Source organism: Manis javanica, chromosome 1 (genome assembly GCF_040802235.1).
Source record: "Manis javanica isolate MJ-LG chromosome 1, MJ_LKY, whole genome shotgun sequence".
Lineage (NCBI taxonomy): Eukaryota > Metazoa > Chordata > Mammalia > Pholidota > Manidae > Manis > Manis javanica.
In genome coordinates, this window is record NC_133156.1 from 116,706,178 (window position 1) to 116,726,536 (window position 20,359).

Sequence of the window (20,359 nt, forward strand, 5' to 3'; positions counted from 1 at the left end):
GGAGGGATCTATGCTTCATGGCTTTACTGCTGCCTCAGGCTCCTACACGACCTATCTAACCAGCCTCCAGCCTTGCCTTACTATCTGCTTCCCATGATGACAGCTAACCTAACAAACTGACTTGTGCTAATGTGTGAATGGAGAGGAAGAGCTGCTTTCCCTCCCTCCAGGCAACATGCTCAACCTAGAAATATAGCTTAAGGACAATGCTAAGCACCACCCTCCCCTCCTCAAAACCCCCTCCTAATGTCAGGCAAACTACAACGCATCTAAAACATGGCTCTGAGAGCCTCTGCCATGGGGAGCTGCAGCCTGAGGAGAGGGTACAGTCCAGGCAAGCCAGCAGGATACTTTTGAGCTGGACTCCTGTTTCCTTGAAAAAGCTCTAAAAAAATCTCCACCCCCAGTATCAATGTGTTTAAGCCAGTTGTGCTAAGCTCCCCCTTGCAATGAGAAGAACTCAGAAGAATATGTACTCTGGTTTCGGATGCTTTTCATGTGGGTGTTTTATAATAGAAGCATACCATACCATCACGAATCCAAGAAAATAAATTTATTATACTTTGAAGGAAAAAAATCCACAGACATAAAGGAAGTTAAATATAAACTGCAGGACACAACTAGTCATACTAGTGAATAATGGCTTGTGTGGCCAGCAAAGTACCAAAATGACATTCTGAGACTGATTGAGGTATTTAGCTATTTTTGGCTATAGAAATTGTTGTCAGCCTATTTTGAAATAGTAAGATAGTTTTCCCAAAACACACAGTTTTAAGTTGAATCAGGCTCTACATTGACGAAATTGTGTGTAAAACTCAATTATGTAGCTCAGAGAAAACCATAGCAGCAAGATGGCGGGAACCTACTGAACTATCACAAAGGGACCTGTTGAACTTGAAACACCCAATTCTAGCTTTTCACTGTCCTTCCTGCAAGAAAGAAGGAATTTTAAATCACCAGTCATTAAGTTTGTTTCCTAAGAAGGTCTGAGCTAAATGGCAAATACTATTTAATTTAAAGCTAACTTAAATTACCCTTTAAAAAAACCCCTTAAAGTGAGAAGCATTCTTCAGTGAGATGAGATTCTTCTCGTTTTGACAATCTTTTTGGGGGCCAGTCCCAGTGCTCCTAAGAGTGATGTTTAGGTTATTAGGAGATTGAACGATACTCTGTAAATTACTCAGGCCCCTTTTCTTTCTTCTGACAGTTCTGAGGCCAGTCCATTCAGAGGGGAAATAAACAATGGTGAGACTTCTTTCACTAAATAAATCCTATAAAAGGTTTGGTGAGGAAGGACGTTTCTGCTATTGGTTTAAGTAAGTTTTAAGTTATCTGTGGGGATTTAAATTTTGTTTCTTTTGTGTCTTGTTACCGTGACTGAGTCTGTGTCTGACTATAGGTTCTGGGACAAAAACGATTTTCTTTTACTTTTTATTCCATTATCTGGTTAACTGCCTTTCGACTTGCTTCAACAGACAAAATGCTTCTCATACCTTATTCCTGCTTAGTAACTGTGGAATAAAACCAAGTTGTGCAGAGATCCTGCTGCAGAGCTCCCAGGGCTTAGCTCTCAACCATCTGCATGCACTCAGAATCTCACTCCGCAGGCTGCCGCACGTAAGTATCCATAGGTATGGACCAGCTATACTTCCCACTCCTCTGAGTGTGTAGCTCTCTGATGTGAACCCAAATTTGGACAAGAAAGAGTTTTTGTTGGTTTGGGTTCATGGTAAGTTGGCATGCAAACCTTTAACGGTTTTCTAAATTAACACGTATTTGTTTAGAAATTCCGATAAAATGTGCATGTTCCAATAATGAAGGTAACTACAATCATCTTAGAACTGTTTAAGGGATTTGGGGAAGTATAAAAAGGGCCTTGTAAAAAACTAAGTTGTTTGTTTTCCTTTAGGTGCGCTAACCAAAGTGTTAAACCAACTTTGGACTGTAGTTGCTACATTCTTCAGATGGTCTGTAGGAACCACAGTACACAGTGTGTAGTGTAATATAAAATAGCCATACTTGAAGTGTAAATTATTAAAAATATCATTATCAATTTTATGTCAAAATAAACATTTTACATATCCAAACTATGTCTTCTTACCTATAATTTTAGTTTCCAATTATTTAAAAAAAATTAAACTGTGCTATGATTTGCATTCAATTTTCCTGAACTGCAAAAGCCACCTGATTTTTTGCTTTTTCAAAAAGCATGATTTACTATACATTAAAAACATAGTCATTCAATGCTTAGTATCACAAAATTAACACCCACAATAACAAGACAATCACTGCCACTAAACAGTCTTTGAGATTAAAATATTTACAGTTCACAACAGGAATATCTATCTGATTAATTGTTCTTTTTTTTAATATCATGTGTCCACATTTCAGGTAAAGGCATTTAGAGTCCATGCCTCTCTCCGCCGAAAAGGTTTAAACATTGTTTTGGTTTGAGCATTCATGCCTCAGCCAACTCTTTGCCATTAAATATGTAGCTCATGGGAAATCAAAGAAAGGCTATGGCATGATTTTGTTCAGTTGGTCTGTGCTCACATAGCCACACGATGAGAGAAACTCTTTGTCAGGCAAGGGCCAGGCGGTCGCATTGAGTATGAGGCCCTGTGGAGACTGTACTATATGAATTGAGGTATAGTCTGGGACAGGCATCTCTGAACTTGGAGCTCCTTCTGCTGTCCCAGACCTCCCAGCAGTAGTGGTAAGGCTTTCTGTGGTGATGTAAATGTCTTCTTGGTTAAAGCTTGGCTGCACTTGTGATTCAACCTCGACGTGAGGGGCCACGGCGATGCACTTTTTGGCATCTGCCTCGCAGAAGTAGGCGTTGTCCATGATAACGTTGGCTGGGCAGAGCGAGACCCCTTCTGGATGTATGTCACACTGGGATATCCCTGCCTTGTTCTTTTGGCCTGGGGACAGGACCACACTCCCTGCTGGTGTAATGTCGCTTACCTGGGCGTAAAAGTCAATGTTTGCCAGTGAACTCGGATTGCTTAGCTGAGGATGGGCAGCTTGATGAGTTGACTCAGCGTCACTAAGAAGTGCTCTTGGTTTGTTTTCTTCTGCTAGGGTAACACTGGGCTGCTGGGGAGCAGGAGTAATATCACTAGAAGGTGAGTTATTTTGATTTTTCTGGTCAAGGCACAAGAGATCTGCTTCCCCTTTTAACCTTTGTGGCTGAGCAACCTCTGAGGTACCATCACAAATGTCACTGGCATTGAAATCAGTCTCCAGAATGTCAGGTTCACAACAGCTGGTGCGTCCAGAGTCGTCATCCTTTGCCCCAAGGATATTAAGTGATTTCTGGTGGTCATTGCGTAGAAGTCTGTCTGTGTCTGATCCTTCAGTCTTGTCATCAGGGTCATCAATATCCAGCTCAATGAATTCTACCCACGAGTCATCATTGTAGAATTCAGGCTTATAATTGTCATGAATGGCTAAGATTGTGTTCACCTCTTCTAATTTTCCTTCCTAGGAAACAAAGAAAATGATCTATGAAAAGAAACTCATAATGACTAAATGATTTAACAAATAATATTCAGAGACTAATTATGGTATAAGAACAATAACAAAACCATATAACAAAAAATACACAGGTGTAGAACTTTTAAATACAAAAGGCATTCTCATAATTTTAAGAGATGTATTATTTAAAAAATTTTCTGCCTGAAGGGGTACAAAAAAAATGGAATGTGATTCATATAGTTTGCAAAGTTCTCAATGTAAGACAGTGTTCTGCAGGTAACATTTAATTAATGTTATTTATAATTTACATAATTTATTAATTACCTTGAGGAGATCTGGATCAATTCCTTTAATCTTTGGAACTGGAACTGGGGGCAGAATCAGCATCTTAATCCTTGAAAACAAAAGTTTGGTTTGATATATCTTAAAAGCTAGACATTCTCTCATTTAAAGAGGTATTACTTATTCCAAATATTCTGGTACTATATATAAATAGGATATGAGAAAGAGAAGGAAAATATTAAGGTAAATAAGGAAACACTATAGAAAAAGAAAAAGACCAAAAAGTCTTCATCTGAATTCAATTTACTTATTTCATAGTTACTTTATTTTCAAAAAGTATAATCCACCTAATGTAACAGTATTAAGGAAACCACCTTAGAACAAGACAAATGTAGCCTACCACATAACAAAGGTTAAGTTTTATGATGCTCAAAGTTTAAAATGTATTTTTACATTCTTGTTAAGTTTGTTAAATATTAAAATTTTATACTGAGGTATATAAATGCATACCACTTAGTGTACAGCTTGAAGAATTTTGACTTGTGTATACACTCATGTAATCATCACCTAGATTAAGATATCAAACATTCTCCTTTTTTTCCCCTTCACGTATTTCACCTATCCCTACACCCTCCTCTCCTATGGCCACCACCAGTCTGTTCTCTGTATTTATGAGTCTATTTCAGTTTTGTTTTTTAGACTCAGCATGTAAGTGAATCATACAGTATTTGTCTTTCTCTGTCTTACTTCACTTAGCATAATACCCTCTAGGTCTATACATTTTGTCACAAATGATAAAATTTCATTTCTTTTATGTTCAAATAATATTTCATTGTATATATGTACCACATCATTTTTATCCATTCATCTATCGATAGACATTTGGGTTGCTTCCATATTTTGACTATTGTAAATAATGCTGTGATAAACATTAGGAGTGTAAATATCTTTTCTGATTAGTGATTTTCTTTTTTCTATCTTTTTTTTGAGGTATATAAAGTGCACAAATCTTGGAGTACAGCTTGATGAATTTTGGCATGTATACACCCATATAACCATCACCCTGACTAGCACCCAAATATTCTCACTAATTTTTCCTTTTTTTCCATTCATCTATTTCACCCATCTCTCCACCCCCATACCCTATGGTGACCACCAGGTCTATTCTCTGTTTATGAGTCTATTTCAGGTTTCTCTGTTTTGCTTTATAGGTTCCACATACAGGTGAAATCATATGGTTAATTGGATTGTCTTTTTGATGTTGAGTTGTATGAATTCTTTATGTATTTTGGATATTAGCCCCTTATTAGACATATCATTTGTAAATATATTCTGCCATGCAGTGGGTTGTCTTCTCATTTTGTTGATGGTTTCGTTTGCTATGCGGAAGTTTGCTGTGATATAGTCCCACTTATGTTTGCTTTTGTTTCCCTTGCTTGGGGACACATCCAGAAAAAAATTACTAATGCCGGTGTTCATGAGTTTATTGCCTGTTTTCTCCTAGGAGTTTTATGGTTTCAGGTCTTCAATACACTTTGAGTTTATTTTTATATCTTGTTTAGACAGTGATCCAGTTTCATTCTTTTGCATGTTGCTGTCAAGTTTTTCTAGAAACATTTCTTGAATAGACTGTATTTTCCCTATTGTATATTCTTGCCTCATTTGTTATCTATTAATTGACCAACAGGTGTAGTTTATTTCTGGGCTCTTTGTTCTGTTCCACTGGTCTATATATCTGTTCTGTGCCAGTACCATACTGTTTTGATTACTGTAGCTTTCTACTATAGCTTAAAACCAGTAGTGTGATACCCTCAGCTTTTGTTCTTGTTTTTCAAGATAGCTTTGAAATCTTGTACCTTGTACTTTGAAATCAAAGTACCTAACTCAAAACCCAGGGTCTTTGGGGTCTTTTGTGGTTCCATATAAATTTTAGGATTATTTGCTCTAGTTCAGTCAAAAATGCCAGTGGTATTTTGATAGGGATTGCACTAAATCTACAGATTGCTTGGGGCAGTATGGCCATTTTAAGAATATCAATTTCTATCCATGAGCATAGGATAGCTTTACATTTATTTGTGTCTTCTTCACTTTCTTTCATTAATGTCTTATAGTTTTCAGAGTCCAGGTCTTTTACCTCCTTGGTTAAACTGACATATAGAAATGCAATCGATGTATATAGAAATGCAACAGATTTCTGTATGTTTATTTTATATCCTGCAACTTAACTGAATTCATTTATTAATTCTAGTAGTTTTTGGTGGAATCTTTTGGGTTTTCTATGTACAGTATTAAGTCCTCTTCAGATAGTGATAATTTTACTTGTTTCTCACCAATTTGGATGCCTTTTATTTCTTTCTCTTGCCTGACTGCTATGGTGAGGACTTCTAGTACAATGTTGAATAAAAGTGGTGACAGTGGGCTTCTTTGTCTTGGTCCTGATTTTAGAGGAAAAGCTTTTAGCTTTTGGCCATTGAGTGTGATGTTAGCTGTGGGTTTGTCACATATGGCCTTCATTATATTGAGGTATGTTACCTGTATTCCCACTTTGTTGAGTTTTTATCATAAGTGGATGATTTTTGTCAAACGCTTTTTCAGCATGTATTGGTATGACCACATGGTCTCATTCTTTCTTTTGTTAAGTGGTGTATTATATTATTTGATTTGTGGATATTGTACCATCCTTGCATCCCTGGAATAAATCCCACTTGGTTGTGGTGAATGATCCTTTTAATGTATTTCTGAATTTGGTTTACTAATATTTTCTTGAAGATGTTTACATCATTGTTCATGAGGGATATTGGTCTATAATTTTTCTTTTTTTGACTTGCTTGAGAGGGATAGGTACTAACTCTTCTTTAAATGTTTGGTAAGTCTCCTGTGAAGACATTTGGTCCTGGAATTTTGTTTTTTTTAGGGGTTTTTTTTATTACGGTTCAGTTTTGTTACTAGTAAAAAAGTCAGTTTAATTAAAGAGTGGTTTTCCTATCATCTTTTTTTTTTCTTCTTCTAATGTCTTTTATTGACAGCCAGCATTAGGATTTGGGAGTGAGAAATTTAACTTATCTGAAGCCAATTTCCATGTCAGTTATAAAAAAGGTAATTTTAATGCATACATCTCATTAGTATTTTGCAGAGAAAAGAAAGAAAAGCTAATCCACATGGAGCCAAAATTATTTGCACCTTCAAAAAAGGGTGGACTTGGATAAATTCACACCACAGAGCTCACAGTAAGTATAAAATAATATAATCTGATCTTATAAACCAGGGTATCTTTACAAAGATCATTTGGTTGGGAAAGACTAAATATGAACTATCTCTAAGTAATCAGTATGGTTTTATATATACACAATTCTGTCATGCACTTAAGTTTTCTGTTCCAAATATTTATTTTTTGACCATAACACATTACAATGTCCATTCTGCCTGTCTTATGCTTTATTCCATCTTTTAGAACTTAGAACAATTCCTGGCACAAGAAGGTACTTAATAAATATTTCTTGAATACATTTGAATAAATCTTTTATCTATTTTGTTAATGGTATAACTAGAGTTTGTATCTTAAAATTAGCATTGTTGCCCTAGAATAAAGCTCAGAGATTATCCATTCCAACCAACTCTTTTTCTTATTTAAAAAAGCCCTATATATCAGAGAATCCACTGTTGGGCAGGATGGTAAACTAACTTTTGGGTAGAGCTGATATTCCACTTAATGTGAATGGACAGTCTATTCAACAGGGAACCCATGCTCTAAATATTTCCATTTACCTTTTTACCTAAACAAGGAATAAGCCAAAAGTTGCTTTGAATAGCCTTTATTAGGTTTCTTCAATGGGGCAAATGTTAAAATGAATTGTTACTGATGAAAATACAGAAAAAATGTAAATGATTAATAATAACTCCTACCTTTTTTGAATGTCTCTGATAAGACCCTGTGAGATATATTTTGTACTGAACTATGGGTTGGCAAATTATGGCCTGTGGGCCAAATCTGGCCTGCTCTCTGTTTTTGTAAATTTTGAATGGAACATAGTCACATTCATTAGTTTACATAGAGCTATGGCTGCTTTCATGCCAAGGTGGCAGAGTTGAGTAACTATAACAGCGACTATATTGCCCCCAAAGCCTAAAAATGTACTGTTTGGCCCTTTATAAACAAGTTTGTCTACCTCTGCACTAAGTACTTCATTTAATTCTTACAACTACCAGGGAAGCAGATGATATCTGTGGAAAGATTTAGAGATTTAAGGACAGTGTTCAAGTCATGCACCCAACTTGGCACAGTTAGGGCTCAAATCCAAAGTACCTAACTCCAAAACCCAGGCCCATGTCTTTTGTCATGCTGCTGTGTTATTTGGTTCTGCTACTCTAAATGAATATTTCAAATGTCAAAAACTTACAAATATCTGACCTAACCCTAATTTCAGAAAGCAAAGATTCCCAATTGCCTAATGCTTGACTTGGTTCTATGTGGCCTTCTTTTTTGCACAGGATGATGGATGCATTTCGGCGCATATTAGCATTCTGGGAGTAGTGGTTGACTTTAGGCCAGGGTGGCAGACCCTGAAGCCTACAGGGCCCAAGCAGGTCATGCACATGAATGAAGCAGGCCTGATGCAATATCATAGGATGGGATGGGAATGGTGACAGAAGAACATACGCCCTTCCCAAATGGGATAGTTAGTCTTCTGCTCAGTGCATGTTGCCATGCAGGAATATCAACCCAGTTTCACCAGGTCTTTCAGTTTTAAAAGATAATCTAAGGAATTCTCAAAATCCAATTTTGAAAATTTCAAAAATCCAAATTTCCATTTGGTAAAAACTTTGATTTTGGAGTAAAGATTTTACTACAAAGTGTCATAAAATAACAAAACACAGATCTGTAGGCCAAATTTGGTTTTCAGGTTGTCACTTTGCCACTTCTGTTTCATGCTGACTCATTTGTTTCTTTCCCATTAGTAATAGCTCAAAGGCTGGATGGGTTGTATACCACAGAGTATAAAGATAACCTGGCATGAAACTGCATCTGTGACTTTCCTATCATCCTATTCAAGTTGGAAATATAAACCTTCCTAGAGTTGACACAATTATCCGGATTAAGAAAGGAAGAAGTGGCTTGGATTGTGGATTCATAAAACTTCAAGCAAAGATATGTAGGACCTGAAGCTCTCTGTAGCCTTCCGGTTCTGGGGAAAGCAGACATAAGCACCTTGTTCTCTGGAGTATCATTTTAATTACTAGAACTACATGTTCTTTGCATACCTGCTGACAACTATTTTCTTCCATTTCCTACTTTCATTAGAACATGGAAATTTAGACAATAACAAGGGTTTTTGTGGACAAATGAAAGAAAAAAACCTAATTGTTTTCTACAGAGAACTTAATTTAGCACAGGAAATTTGGGAGGATGATAAAGATTTCAGGACAATTGTACAATTTGGTGATTTGACCAATCATAGTTAAAAACATCATTAGTCATAGAAACACACTCTTATTTTCTTTGAAGTCCTATTTGTTGAGAATACTTTTTTCTTTGAAATCTTGTTAACATAATTAAACATCATAACAAATTTACTTGGCCTTCACAATGACTCAAAGCTGACAGCTAATGTTAAGAGTAAGTTACAAACATAGTGGGTATATCTACTGCAGTTACATATAAATTAGCCCATCACCTGTACAGATCAGTGAATTCAAATTAACCAACTGAATAATTTGACTCCTTTGTGGCTGGCATTACTTAGTAAATAAATACATTTTTAGAATTTTAAGAAATTAATGTATTTAATTTTTCCTCAAACAACTGAAAACTGTGCTGTTCTGCTTTATACCAGTTGTTTGTAAATTAGAGTTGTTGCTCGAAAGTTAAGAGCCAAATGAAATTCTGCAGAATGAGTTTTGTTTTCCCATTGGTTTACATGATAAAACTGGAGATGAAACTCCACTAGTAATAACCCTTTCTCCATTCAGTTGGAAGCTTTTAGGATGCTTGACACTCTAGAACTCCAGCATTGTGAAAATTCTTTTGTCTACTAAAATTTTACTTTGATGTTCACAAATGCTATACAACCTCAAAAAAAACAAAAAAGAACTAAAAAGCTTTTGCCATATATTCACATAAATTCCATTCTGATTTGTAGAAGTCTCTTAGCTTCAGCTGGAACCCTCGTCTTCAGTTCTAGGTATGGTGACTGACCACCTCGGTTTGCTGGAAAAGGGTTTTCTGGGACACAAGGTTTTCACTGCTAGAACCAGGAAAGTTCTAGGCAAACTGGGATGTTAAGTCATCCTAGTTCTGGGAGAAGGGGAAAGATTAACCCACGGGACTTAAAAAATACTCTAAATGGGACTGAAAAAATACTCTAAGTGGAAGAAAATGGGAGAAATGGCAAATGGATACCAATAATTTTTCCTATTTAAAATGTAAAAATATTAAAAATTTTTGTAGTCTGTACTGAGTTTCTTTTAGGAAGAAAAACAGAATGATAGATCTTAAAGCTTAAGGGAAATGTAAAGGTCATACAATCCTACACCCTCATATTACCCATGGGAACAAGGAAGCCCAGGGAGGTTGAGGGATTCAAACAAGATCAAACAGCAGAGGCAGAATAATAACTGGAACCCAAGTCTTTTGACTCCAAAAGAGTGCAGAATGGCATCTCTTCAAACTTAGAATTTTAGCAGTGTTTACAAATGCAGTTAACTTAGCATTTGAATGATATAAATAAAATTTAATAATTTATGTTTTGCAAGGAGATTCCCACTGTCCTACTCACGCCACCCTCTTGGCTCTGCCCCTAAAATTTAATAATTTAAATAAAACCCAAATTTACTTGAAATCACCATATGAAATCTAGAAAGATTTTATTAAAGTGAATTATCTAGGTGGTTTTAGTTGCGACTTAAATTTGCTTGTGCATCAGGTCTGTGTCAAACTCAGTCAAAGGTTCCAGCTACTTTACTGTCCTGGAACTAATGAGCCACCTTGCTCAGGACTTTGAAGAAGTGAAGAGGCAGCTCTGAGATGACAGTTTCGTCAAGGAGGTACATACCACAAGGTGAGCAGTCACTCGTCTCAGCCTCTTAATGTTAAGCAACTTCCTAGATAGAACTGAAACCCATGAATTCCCTATGACAAACAAAGTGGCAAACATATAATCGGAGGTAATATGTTACCATAGTAATTAAAATTTTCACTCATGATTTTCCAAAAAAAATATAACAAATGGAAACGCACATGGATTTCTAAACAACTGTCAAAAACGTATCAAAGTAGACTATTTCATACCCACCTTTGTTGTTTTGAAAATATGAATAAAAATACTATCATTGTTAGCCCAAATATTCCAAAGATGATAATTAAGAACCATGGAAACTGGAAATCTGAAAAACACAAGAACAATATCTCACTCAGAATTATGCAATATTTATATTTCACTTTCCTTTTTCACATAAAAATATTTAACTTGTATGCATCTAGTGAAATCTGTAATTTCTCTTGATAACCCCTGAAACAGAAAGCAGTGAATTAATAGTATTTTTTGTACCTAGAATACCTCTGTCCACTGCTTTTAATCCTTTCATGTAGGAAAAAGAAAGTCAAAATAAAGAGACAGCAAATAGTTTAAACACAGCCATGTCTATATAATAAAAAAAAACACCCAATGGATTTAAACACCTTATGTGTTCAGGGTATGTCATTAGTCATTAAAGGTTTCAGCTCTAGGACAAAGTGCTGCTTGGTAACGTACCTACTACTTTACCTAAATAATGTCCACTTGCTTCTTTTTTTTTTAAAGGGTGGTAATATTTTTTGATCCTCCACACTGAGGATCTATCAAAAAGATGGGGGCAGAGTTCCTATTTTTGATCAATGACTGAAGTTTTTAGACATGCAGAGCATATATTTTATAGCTTAATAAAATCCTTTGACAGGAGATCACTATTGGGGCTCCTAACTTCGGATTTTAGTACACTTCATAGCAGATTTGGGGGTATGTGTTTGTAAAACTTCTGTTTCATTCCTTACGAACAAATGCCTGCGAGCCACCCTGCAGCTGGTTCCCAGTGTTCTTACACACTGACAGAGGTTATCTGCTTTTTAATAATTTGCCTTAATGGCACTTTATTAAAAGTAGGCTTTTATGCTGTAATATTCCTTTCTTGTTTTAATTTTCTTATTCAGCTATTAAAATCCCCAAGGGAAATATTATGGATATTATAATTTGTGGGGGAGAGATATTTTGTATCTTGTGTCTCTAACTTTACATATAATTTTATAACTGAATGACATATTCAGGAATATAACAAAGCTAGAGCTTTATGTTAAATTTTCTTTTAACATGGAAGGAAAAGACAGTTAAAAAAATCTCTGCTAGATTTTATCTATGCTATGCTAGAATTAAATGTCATCACAATAAGCTTAGAGGTCATGTGGCAAATGTACTTTTAAATCAGAATTTCATTATAACATTGTGTGAAGCATCAAGCCTGTTAAGCAGAACTTAGAAAGGATGGTACTATAGGCATTTAAGTACTATTTGGTATGGATTCTGCCTGTACCATAAATGCAGAAATCTAATTTCTCTGTAGCCTATAACTGTTTCATTAACAAACTCCAGCTCCTTATATGGCCTTGTAAACCTTTTGGTTTTAATGGAGATGAGTTATTGCTAATAACCATTGGGGAGTGATAACATTACACACCTACTGCTTATTATTAAGCAGTCTTCTTTATTTCTGTATATAAAAGTTTTAGTTCTTTTATTCTCAATTTATAGGCCCTATCTGCTGAAACTTCAATTATGTCTTTTTCTTACACAGCATCTTTAAATGTTCTGTGTCATTCTTGAGCATAACTGGTACACCACTTATTAAGCTCTCTTCAAGGTAAAAGCTACATCTAAACTTTCTAAAGCCAATAAGCACCTGCTGTTGACTGCCTCACTTGACTCAATATTAGGCTCTTAGATGCCGCATACCCATCCATCCACATATGCAGAGATTTTCCTCAGTATGCATTTGAAAAACACTTTTTCCTGACCATAAATGCAAACCAAGCTCATTGTAGAGAAGTTTAAAAATACAGAAACATAAAGACAAGAATCATCTGAAATTCTAATATCCAGAGATCTCCCATTAATATCTTAGTGTATCGTCCCTCTAATTTGCATCTACCCTAGGACTTTTCCTGAATTAAATAACTTGAAAACTAAATCCTCCCTCCACTTTGGTAGTGGATAATACCTGCCACAGATAGTGAGCTTGAGGTCTCTCACCCTGACATTCGATGCTATTGAATCTTGATCTGGGCAACACCCTAATAAAAGAGGAAGTATATCAATATATACTGAGAAAAACCACATTGGCTGCCATTTAAAATCTTTTCTTTTTACCTTCTTCACATGCAAATGGGCTCATCTGAGGAAGTGTTACATAGAGCACCTCACTGAACTCGCCGTATTTTTCAGAGTTTCGTTGTCTGGATCTCACACGCACTTCATAGTCTTTATCCAGTCTCAGTGAGTACACAGGAACTGATGTTGACAATACAGGGTCCATCTTTTAAGACAAAATATAAAACTTACTGGGTTTTTGAGAGTCAACAACGCAAAACTCTAAACTCTACAAGGTAAAATACCTTTGTGTGCTGCATTTGAATTCAGGATGAATTTCTGCAAAGTAGGTAACATTTTTAAGTGCACTGGTATGCCATTTAAGGTAAGATCAAGGCAAACAATTTTGTGAAGAATCATTTTGTTAAATGGATAATAGTCTAAACCCAAAGATATGACAGATTTGTTTAAAGAAATGCAGGTCTATCTTTGCATTGCTGTCAGGTCTACTACAATCAAAGAATGACAGAATTATTATGGAGAATGGCAGAAATCTAGGGAAGACTACAGATATGTTAATTGTCCTTGGGGATTTTATGGTCTTGTATGAAGACATAGGAAGAGAAAAACATATTTCCACACAAAACAAGTTATAGTCAAATATATACATCTGTTCTTTGGAAATTCTGGGTAGTCACTCATGATCACAGAACTATAAAAATCACAGTTGTCTAAATAATTCTATGAGAAGCAACTATATACCTAATTGGTTTGTTCTAGAAAGCTTAAAGCCACCTCAAAAGAGTTTGCTACTTAAAATCTGTGAAGAAATGTCACTGGAATGTTTGGTAATGAACACCAGGGTCCCACAACCCTTAAGATAAGAATATTCCTTTACCTTCCTGGGGAAAGGCAGGTGAGGCTATTAGACCTTTAAGACATACAGAGATCAAAGAGCTAGACTCAACTAATGATGGTGTTTTCCCCTGAGCCAAATACTCAAAGCAGGTATTCAGTAAGTGTTTTTCATGTTTTTGGGTAGAACACCCTGTTCCCATTTAAATCAGGGACACTTACTTTTCAACAGCATGGATTTTTCACATAAATCAATTCTCATGATTTGTTTATTAAGTCAGAAGCTGGGTTTTCAGCTTCTAAAATTTTTCTTTCACCTTGGTTTCTACTTAAAAAGTACCTGTTTTTTTTTTAAATTTGCATGTTTTAAAGAAGCTTCTTAAAATGTGGAATATTATATAGCTAAAATGCTTTTCTAAGGCAGGATTCTAAATTTTAAACATTTTATTATTTTTCTTAAAATATTTTAAAAGCCCGTTTCCACACTTAAGCCCTAATTTCTCTATTGTCACCAATATTCTTTATAGATTTCACTAATAACAACACTGAAAAGGGGTCCTCAGTGATTCGACCTATGGCCTCGTTCACCTTCTTCCCTCAATCTGCCCCACCAGCCACACCAAACTCCCCTTCTGCTACCCACACTGAACCCTGCCAGCTGCCTGCAAGGAGTCCCTCTTCTCAGCCAATCCTCGGTGTGAGTATTGCTGATATTCTACGAAGTCATTCTTGGCACTTTTCCATATTCCATCCTGCCAGAGAAGTCCCATCTTATATTACTTCTTATATTTCACTGCTCAGATTTCTATATTACTCTGAAGATTCTCTGGGGGCAAACAGTGCCCTCATTATATTTGCATTTCCAAAGCCCAACACAATCAAGTGTACAGTTGGTGTTCAAGAGATGGCCCCATACATTGCGGATAATTCTACATCATCCATTAAGTCTTTAAAAAAACACAAATTCTTAACTTGGTGTAACTTTGGTAAATAATTGTAAGCAATTAGATGATAACTGGTATTACTTTTATACTCACAACATATTTAATAAAAAAAGACACAGTAATACCAAATTCAGTATCATTGTATGGTAACATCAGTTCCTGATATAAACAACAAATACTAGATTTTTTTCTCCTCTATGGATTTGTCAAAACTCACAGAACTGTACAAGTGAAGAGTGGGTTTTAATGTGTGCCCATTTTTGAGTGTTCATTACAAGGATCTAAGGCAAGGAAGTGTATTTCAGAAAGATCACTCTGACTCCAGTGTGAAGAATTTATCAGATGCTTCAAACACCAGAAGCATATGACCTGCTTGGGGGCTGGCATTAAGCAAATTAATAGGACTACTGACTGAACTAGGGTAGGCACAAGTGGTAGTTTCTGAAAGGTTAGCTGCAATGTGAAACCTGAAACTCCATCAATGACTCTTTCATAGCTTGTCACATTAAAATTCACCTTTCCATCTAGCACTTTCAATGGATCATTTCCCATGCATCCCCATTTGGTTACAACATGTATTAGTCATTTGGAAAATACTGCTTCAGTTTTCTAAATGTTCACAAATTTTACTATACAATATTTGAAAAATCACTTTTGCTATTATCACCACTGATCTCATCAGGAAAGTCTCTAAAGATTGGGAAAGGTATCAAGCTCACAGTTACAGAGGCAAGTTTTCCAAAATTCTCATTTTCCTTTGAAAGCTTAAATATTTTTCACTGGCAACAACTACCGTCAATTTTATTTCTTGAAATGATATACTCATTTCATTTTGTTTTGAGAAAGGTTTGCCTAATATTTGCCAACTCAAATGCGAAAAATCATCTATCAGTTTATCAATAGTTTTCTTTCAAGGGAAACAGGTGTGCCATGCAAAAAGCAGCTAGTTCAGCTGTCAGCTCAGCCATTGCAGTGCTTTTGCTCAAGGCAACCATCAGTTCATCAGTATGCAGCAGAAGTACTCTATGTGTACTTCCTGTGTGTCACACAGAATATTCAAAAGCTGTGTCCTCAAAGGCTGAGTACACAAAGTATGTGCAACTTCCTCATGGACCTTCTGTGAACCAGCCTTCCCCCTCTGACTGAATGTGTAGTGACACAGAGTGCAGTGACAGGCAGTACAGTTTGGAGTGACTGCCTTGATTTGTGGGAAGGAGGCAGCCGTGTTCCCACCATGGCTTTTGTACCATCAGTGCAAATCTCAAAACAGTGAAAAAAGGGAAAAAGCCTTTTAGTATTACTATGAAAATAGTCTTGACCTTGTGGACTCTCTGAAAAGGTTTCAGGGGCCCTTGAGGATCCACAGTTCACATTTTGAGAACTGCTGCCCTGGGATACCTAGCACAGTGCCTTGTGCTCCATAATTACTTCAGTACCTGGTTGCTGAAGAAATGTTAGCCTGAAGCCTCATAGAGAAAGTCTTCTTTGACTCAGCATCCAAATGAGCTTTTCTTGCACTAAGTTAGGGACAGATATCTAAATTAAAATGATTCTGAAAACAGAATCTTGAAGCCCAATATACAGCTGCTCCAACCTCACCTTTCTTCTATGACAATGGCTTTTTTTCAGCAGTTCCCTGAATGGACAGGGCCTGGTGTCTCCAAATTCTGGGAGTGACGCTGTGCTAGGCTGCTGGGCATGGCCTGCTGACTGGCCTGGAACCACTTGGCTTAGCCAGGTCTGTAGCTGTGGTTAGACTGATTTAGAATTAGTTATATTGTGAGCAGCAAGATAACCCCATTTTTCTTCCTGTTGTGTGCCATGTGGAATTTTTCCAAGTGCCCAGTTCCCATATGCTTGTCAAGGAAGTGAGGAGTTCAGAAGTCATCTAGTACCATGCTCCATGCCTACATAAAACCTCTTAGCTTGATTCTTCCTTGGGGTATGTAGCAAAGCATCCTTTGAAACCTCTGGGGACAAATCCCCTCCTCCTGCTTTCCTCCTGGAGTCACTTAAAAACTTATTTTAATAGGGGTCTTGTGAATAGCAGCAACTGAAATCATGGGAGAATATTTAGCCATAGCTCACTGGTGACTTTAATCATAACCCTTCCCATGGTTAGCCACATCCCCAAAGATTGCTAAGGGCTAGAGTGTATGACTTTGTTCTAAAATTAAACTGGACACCAAGGATGACTGGGGAGATAGTTCCCCTTCCCTCCACAGGCTTCTGTATAAGCTCCATGGAAACATCTGCTGTGGGGCAGAATTCCAACATAATATTTTATTAATTACATTGGTTTCCCTCAAATAAGAATTTTGCACAGAGTGTGGGCATGTGATATTAGGTCAGAAGGAACTCTAATAAATGAGACCCGTGTTGATATAAAAAGAAAAGTCAAAGGATTTTTAAGCATGAGATATAATGATATCTTACCATTTTCCATTGGGTCTCATTTACTTCTTTGTATTGCAATTCATACTCTAGAACTATCCACCCCTTCTGAACATCTGCATTGGGCGGTGGTTCCCATCTCACTTGGATATCTGCATGAATCCCCGTTAAACTGATGTTCAGTAAAGTCCAGTTGAGGCCAATGGGTGGATCTGGTTGAACTGGGCATTTCAACAGAGAATTAGTACACAGAGAGACACAGGTGATATTAATGCAGTGCTTTCTTCTGAACAGACCAAATTACTTTAAACCATTTTTTATTACTTATATCCTTCTCCCAATATTCCTATTATATCCTCATTTTATAAGAGAATATCATTTTATAATGATGATCTGTTTTTAACTTAAAAAAAGCCCCCACAAGAATTTCTTTTGATTTTTAAAATCTCATCTATAACTTTCCTTGAAGATCTGCCATGTTTTACATAGCTTTTAGCATTGATAGGATTAATGCTTTGGGATTTTGGCAAAGGAAATTCATTTCGATTCAGAATTGAAGAAACAGAGAGTCAGAAAGACCTATAACAGTACTTAAACACGAGGCTATTTTGGAACTAAGGGTAAAGAATCTTCTTTCTTTCGAACTATTGATGACCTGGGGCAAGGACCTTGTCTCACTCATTTCCATACTGCTGCTAGTACTGTCCCTCCGACCACTCAGCAATGCTCCCTCGCTTGTCTGCCCAGCCTCATGGGGCGGTTTCCGCAGACCTAAAAAGGGAAGCATTACGCCACTGTGTCCCACAGTGAAGATTCAGTGTTTTCTGTCTTTTACTTCGATGCATACGAACAATCTGAAATAGTGTCATGCTCGGTTCCCACTGCTGGGTTTGTTAGGGATGGAGGGGCTCTGACCACCTCTCTTCGTGCTTCCACGTGACAACCCCTCTGAGGCATCAGGAAGCAGCTGGAGCTGCATATACCCCCAAACAACCCCCTAGGCTTCTCCCAGAACTTGCTCCCCTTTCACCTTCCCTGTCTCCAGGTGCAGTGACCTCATTTCTCCAGCCGCTCAGGACGAAAACGCTGAACTCTTCCTTGACTCACTTTTCCTCACCACCTGACATTCCGTCCACTGCAGTCTCCAGACATCCCCAGCATCCAACCCCTTCTCTTGGCCAGCACCTCCATCAGCCCAGTCTCGCCACTGTAACAGGGGCCCATGTGCCACCCTGGCCTCCCAAACGCTCTCCTCCTGTAGTCATTGCCCTCCTTTCAGTCTGTGCTCAGCACAATCCTGCACTCAGCTGTCACAGGGACTACCTCCCACTTGAGTCAGATCACGTCACTCATCATCTAACACCCCCGAGGGCTTCCTATTTCCCTCCATGTGAAAGCCAAAGTCACAGCAGTGGCCTAATGGGGACCAGCGCCTCGGTGCTGGGGTCTCCCACAGCTGGCCTCTTAGCAGCCCCTCTGTTCTCACACAGCACCAGCTGCTCTCCCTTGTGTTGTTCCTTGAGTGAGCAAAGGCATGTCCCTGTCCCAGGACCTTCGCCCTTGCTGTGCCCTCTTGCTGAAATGCCCTTCCCTCAGATATGTGACTGTTCTCCCTTTTCCTTCTTTACTCAAGTGTCACTGTCTCAGTGAAGCCAACCCTTATACCTGTAAAGCCGCAACACCCCAGCACTCCTCTGCTCCTCCCCAGTGTGTCTGCTCACAGCACTGTCTCTTCCCAGCCACACTGGGGTAAAAGCTCAAGGGCAGGCATTTTCTGCCCGCAGCACCTGCCTGGCCCCAGGAAGAGACTCAACTGATATTTGCTGAATGAACGAATGAACAACAAAAGTCTAACTAATATAATACTTTAAATTCAGACAATAGCCATGGGAGGTGGTGGTGGAATACACACAAAGTACACAAGGAAGCTGGGCTTGTGCCTGTCATCTTATAATCTGTTATGGTCACCTCAGTTCCCTGTCATTGCTCACTGACAGCTCCCTTCCTGCTACCATTATCATTCTGCCTGTCATCGTCACAGAATTTTCTAGTCCCTCTATCTCTGGTCTGTGCTACTCCAATCTACCCTGCACACTGCAGCAGGAGGAATCTCCCAGAGACAGTGATGTAACAGGTGCTGCTGTATGACTTTGACATTAAGAGCATGGACTCTGGAGCTAAGCTCCCTAAGTTCCATTCTCAGCTCTGTTCAGGTTTAAGCTAGTTTAATTACCTACTCTCAGCTTCATCATCTGTAAAATGGGGATTATAACATAACCATTTTACATGTTATTACCCCTGACCCACGGTAAGGACTCTGTATTAGCTGTTACTATCCTCAGGTCATTTCCCTGCTTAAATACTCTCAAATGCACCTCTTGGCAGTAAGACAAGGTCTGCATTCCTTTGTGGGGTACACAGTTCCACTGGTGACCTCTCTGGCCGACTAGTCAAGCCTGCCTAACTGTCCGGAGTCCTTGCACATTCTGTGCTGTTTGTCACTTTTGGAATTTAGTAGTTATTGGAAGACACAGTCCATCTTGTATACTTGGCCGCTCCCACTGATGGGTGAAAAGTGACTGAACTGTTTTCATCTCTGTGTGGCCCTTCCTTATTCCTGAGGCCCAGCCAGTCATTTGTGCCTTTGGCCACCACCTTGGCTGCCTATCATTCTGCACACTGCAGGTGCTCAGGCACCGTGTTGTGGTTATTTGTCGAAACACCTGACTCTCCTCCTTGACCATATATCACTCATACTGTAGCCTCCACACAGCACAATGCCCAGCACATGACAGTTCCTCAGTGAAAGGCATCCAGGTAAATGAATGGGGCCAGCTGTTGGCTGGGACAGGGCTAGAACGTGGGTCTTGACTCAGTGTTCTTCTACTAACCTCTTAGACACTCAACACACATGGCACCTATTGTTATTAGGACATTACTCAGTAGTCTTTCCAAACTATGTCACTGAGTTCTCTCTGTTGCTTGTTACAATTTTCTCAATCTTCTCCATGAAAGTCAGGCTATGAGATTTACTTGTTTCTATCTGCAGCTTCTAGCCACATTCTCTTAGTC

At 38.0% G+C, this 20,359-nt stretch overlaps 1 protein-coding gene across 4 annotated transcripts in view; it reads right to left on the reverse strand.

Moving 5' to 3' along the window:
* Positions 1–538: 538 nt before the first annotated feature.
* GHR (growth hormone receptor) overlaps positions 539–20,359 on the reverse strand; it is a 237,137-nt gene continuing 217,316 nt past the window's right edge. For all 4 annotated transcript variants that reach the window (XM_073236618.1, XM_073236623.1, XM_073236619.1 and 1 more), the window contains 5 exons: positions 17,330–17,508; positions 13,155–13,320; positions 11,052–11,142; positions 3,805–3,874; positions 539–3,486 (listed from right to left, as the gene is read on the reverse strand). In XM_073236618.1, coding sequence (XP_073092719.1) covers positions 2,518–3,486; positions 3,805–3,874; positions 11,052–11,142; positions 13,155–13,320; positions 17,330–17,508 — 1,475 coding nt within the window. In that variant the 3' untranslated portion in view covers positions 539–2,517. The remainder of the gene's footprint in view (positions 3,487–3,804; positions 3,875–11,051; positions 11,143–13,154; positions 13,321–17,329; positions 17,509–20,359) is intronic.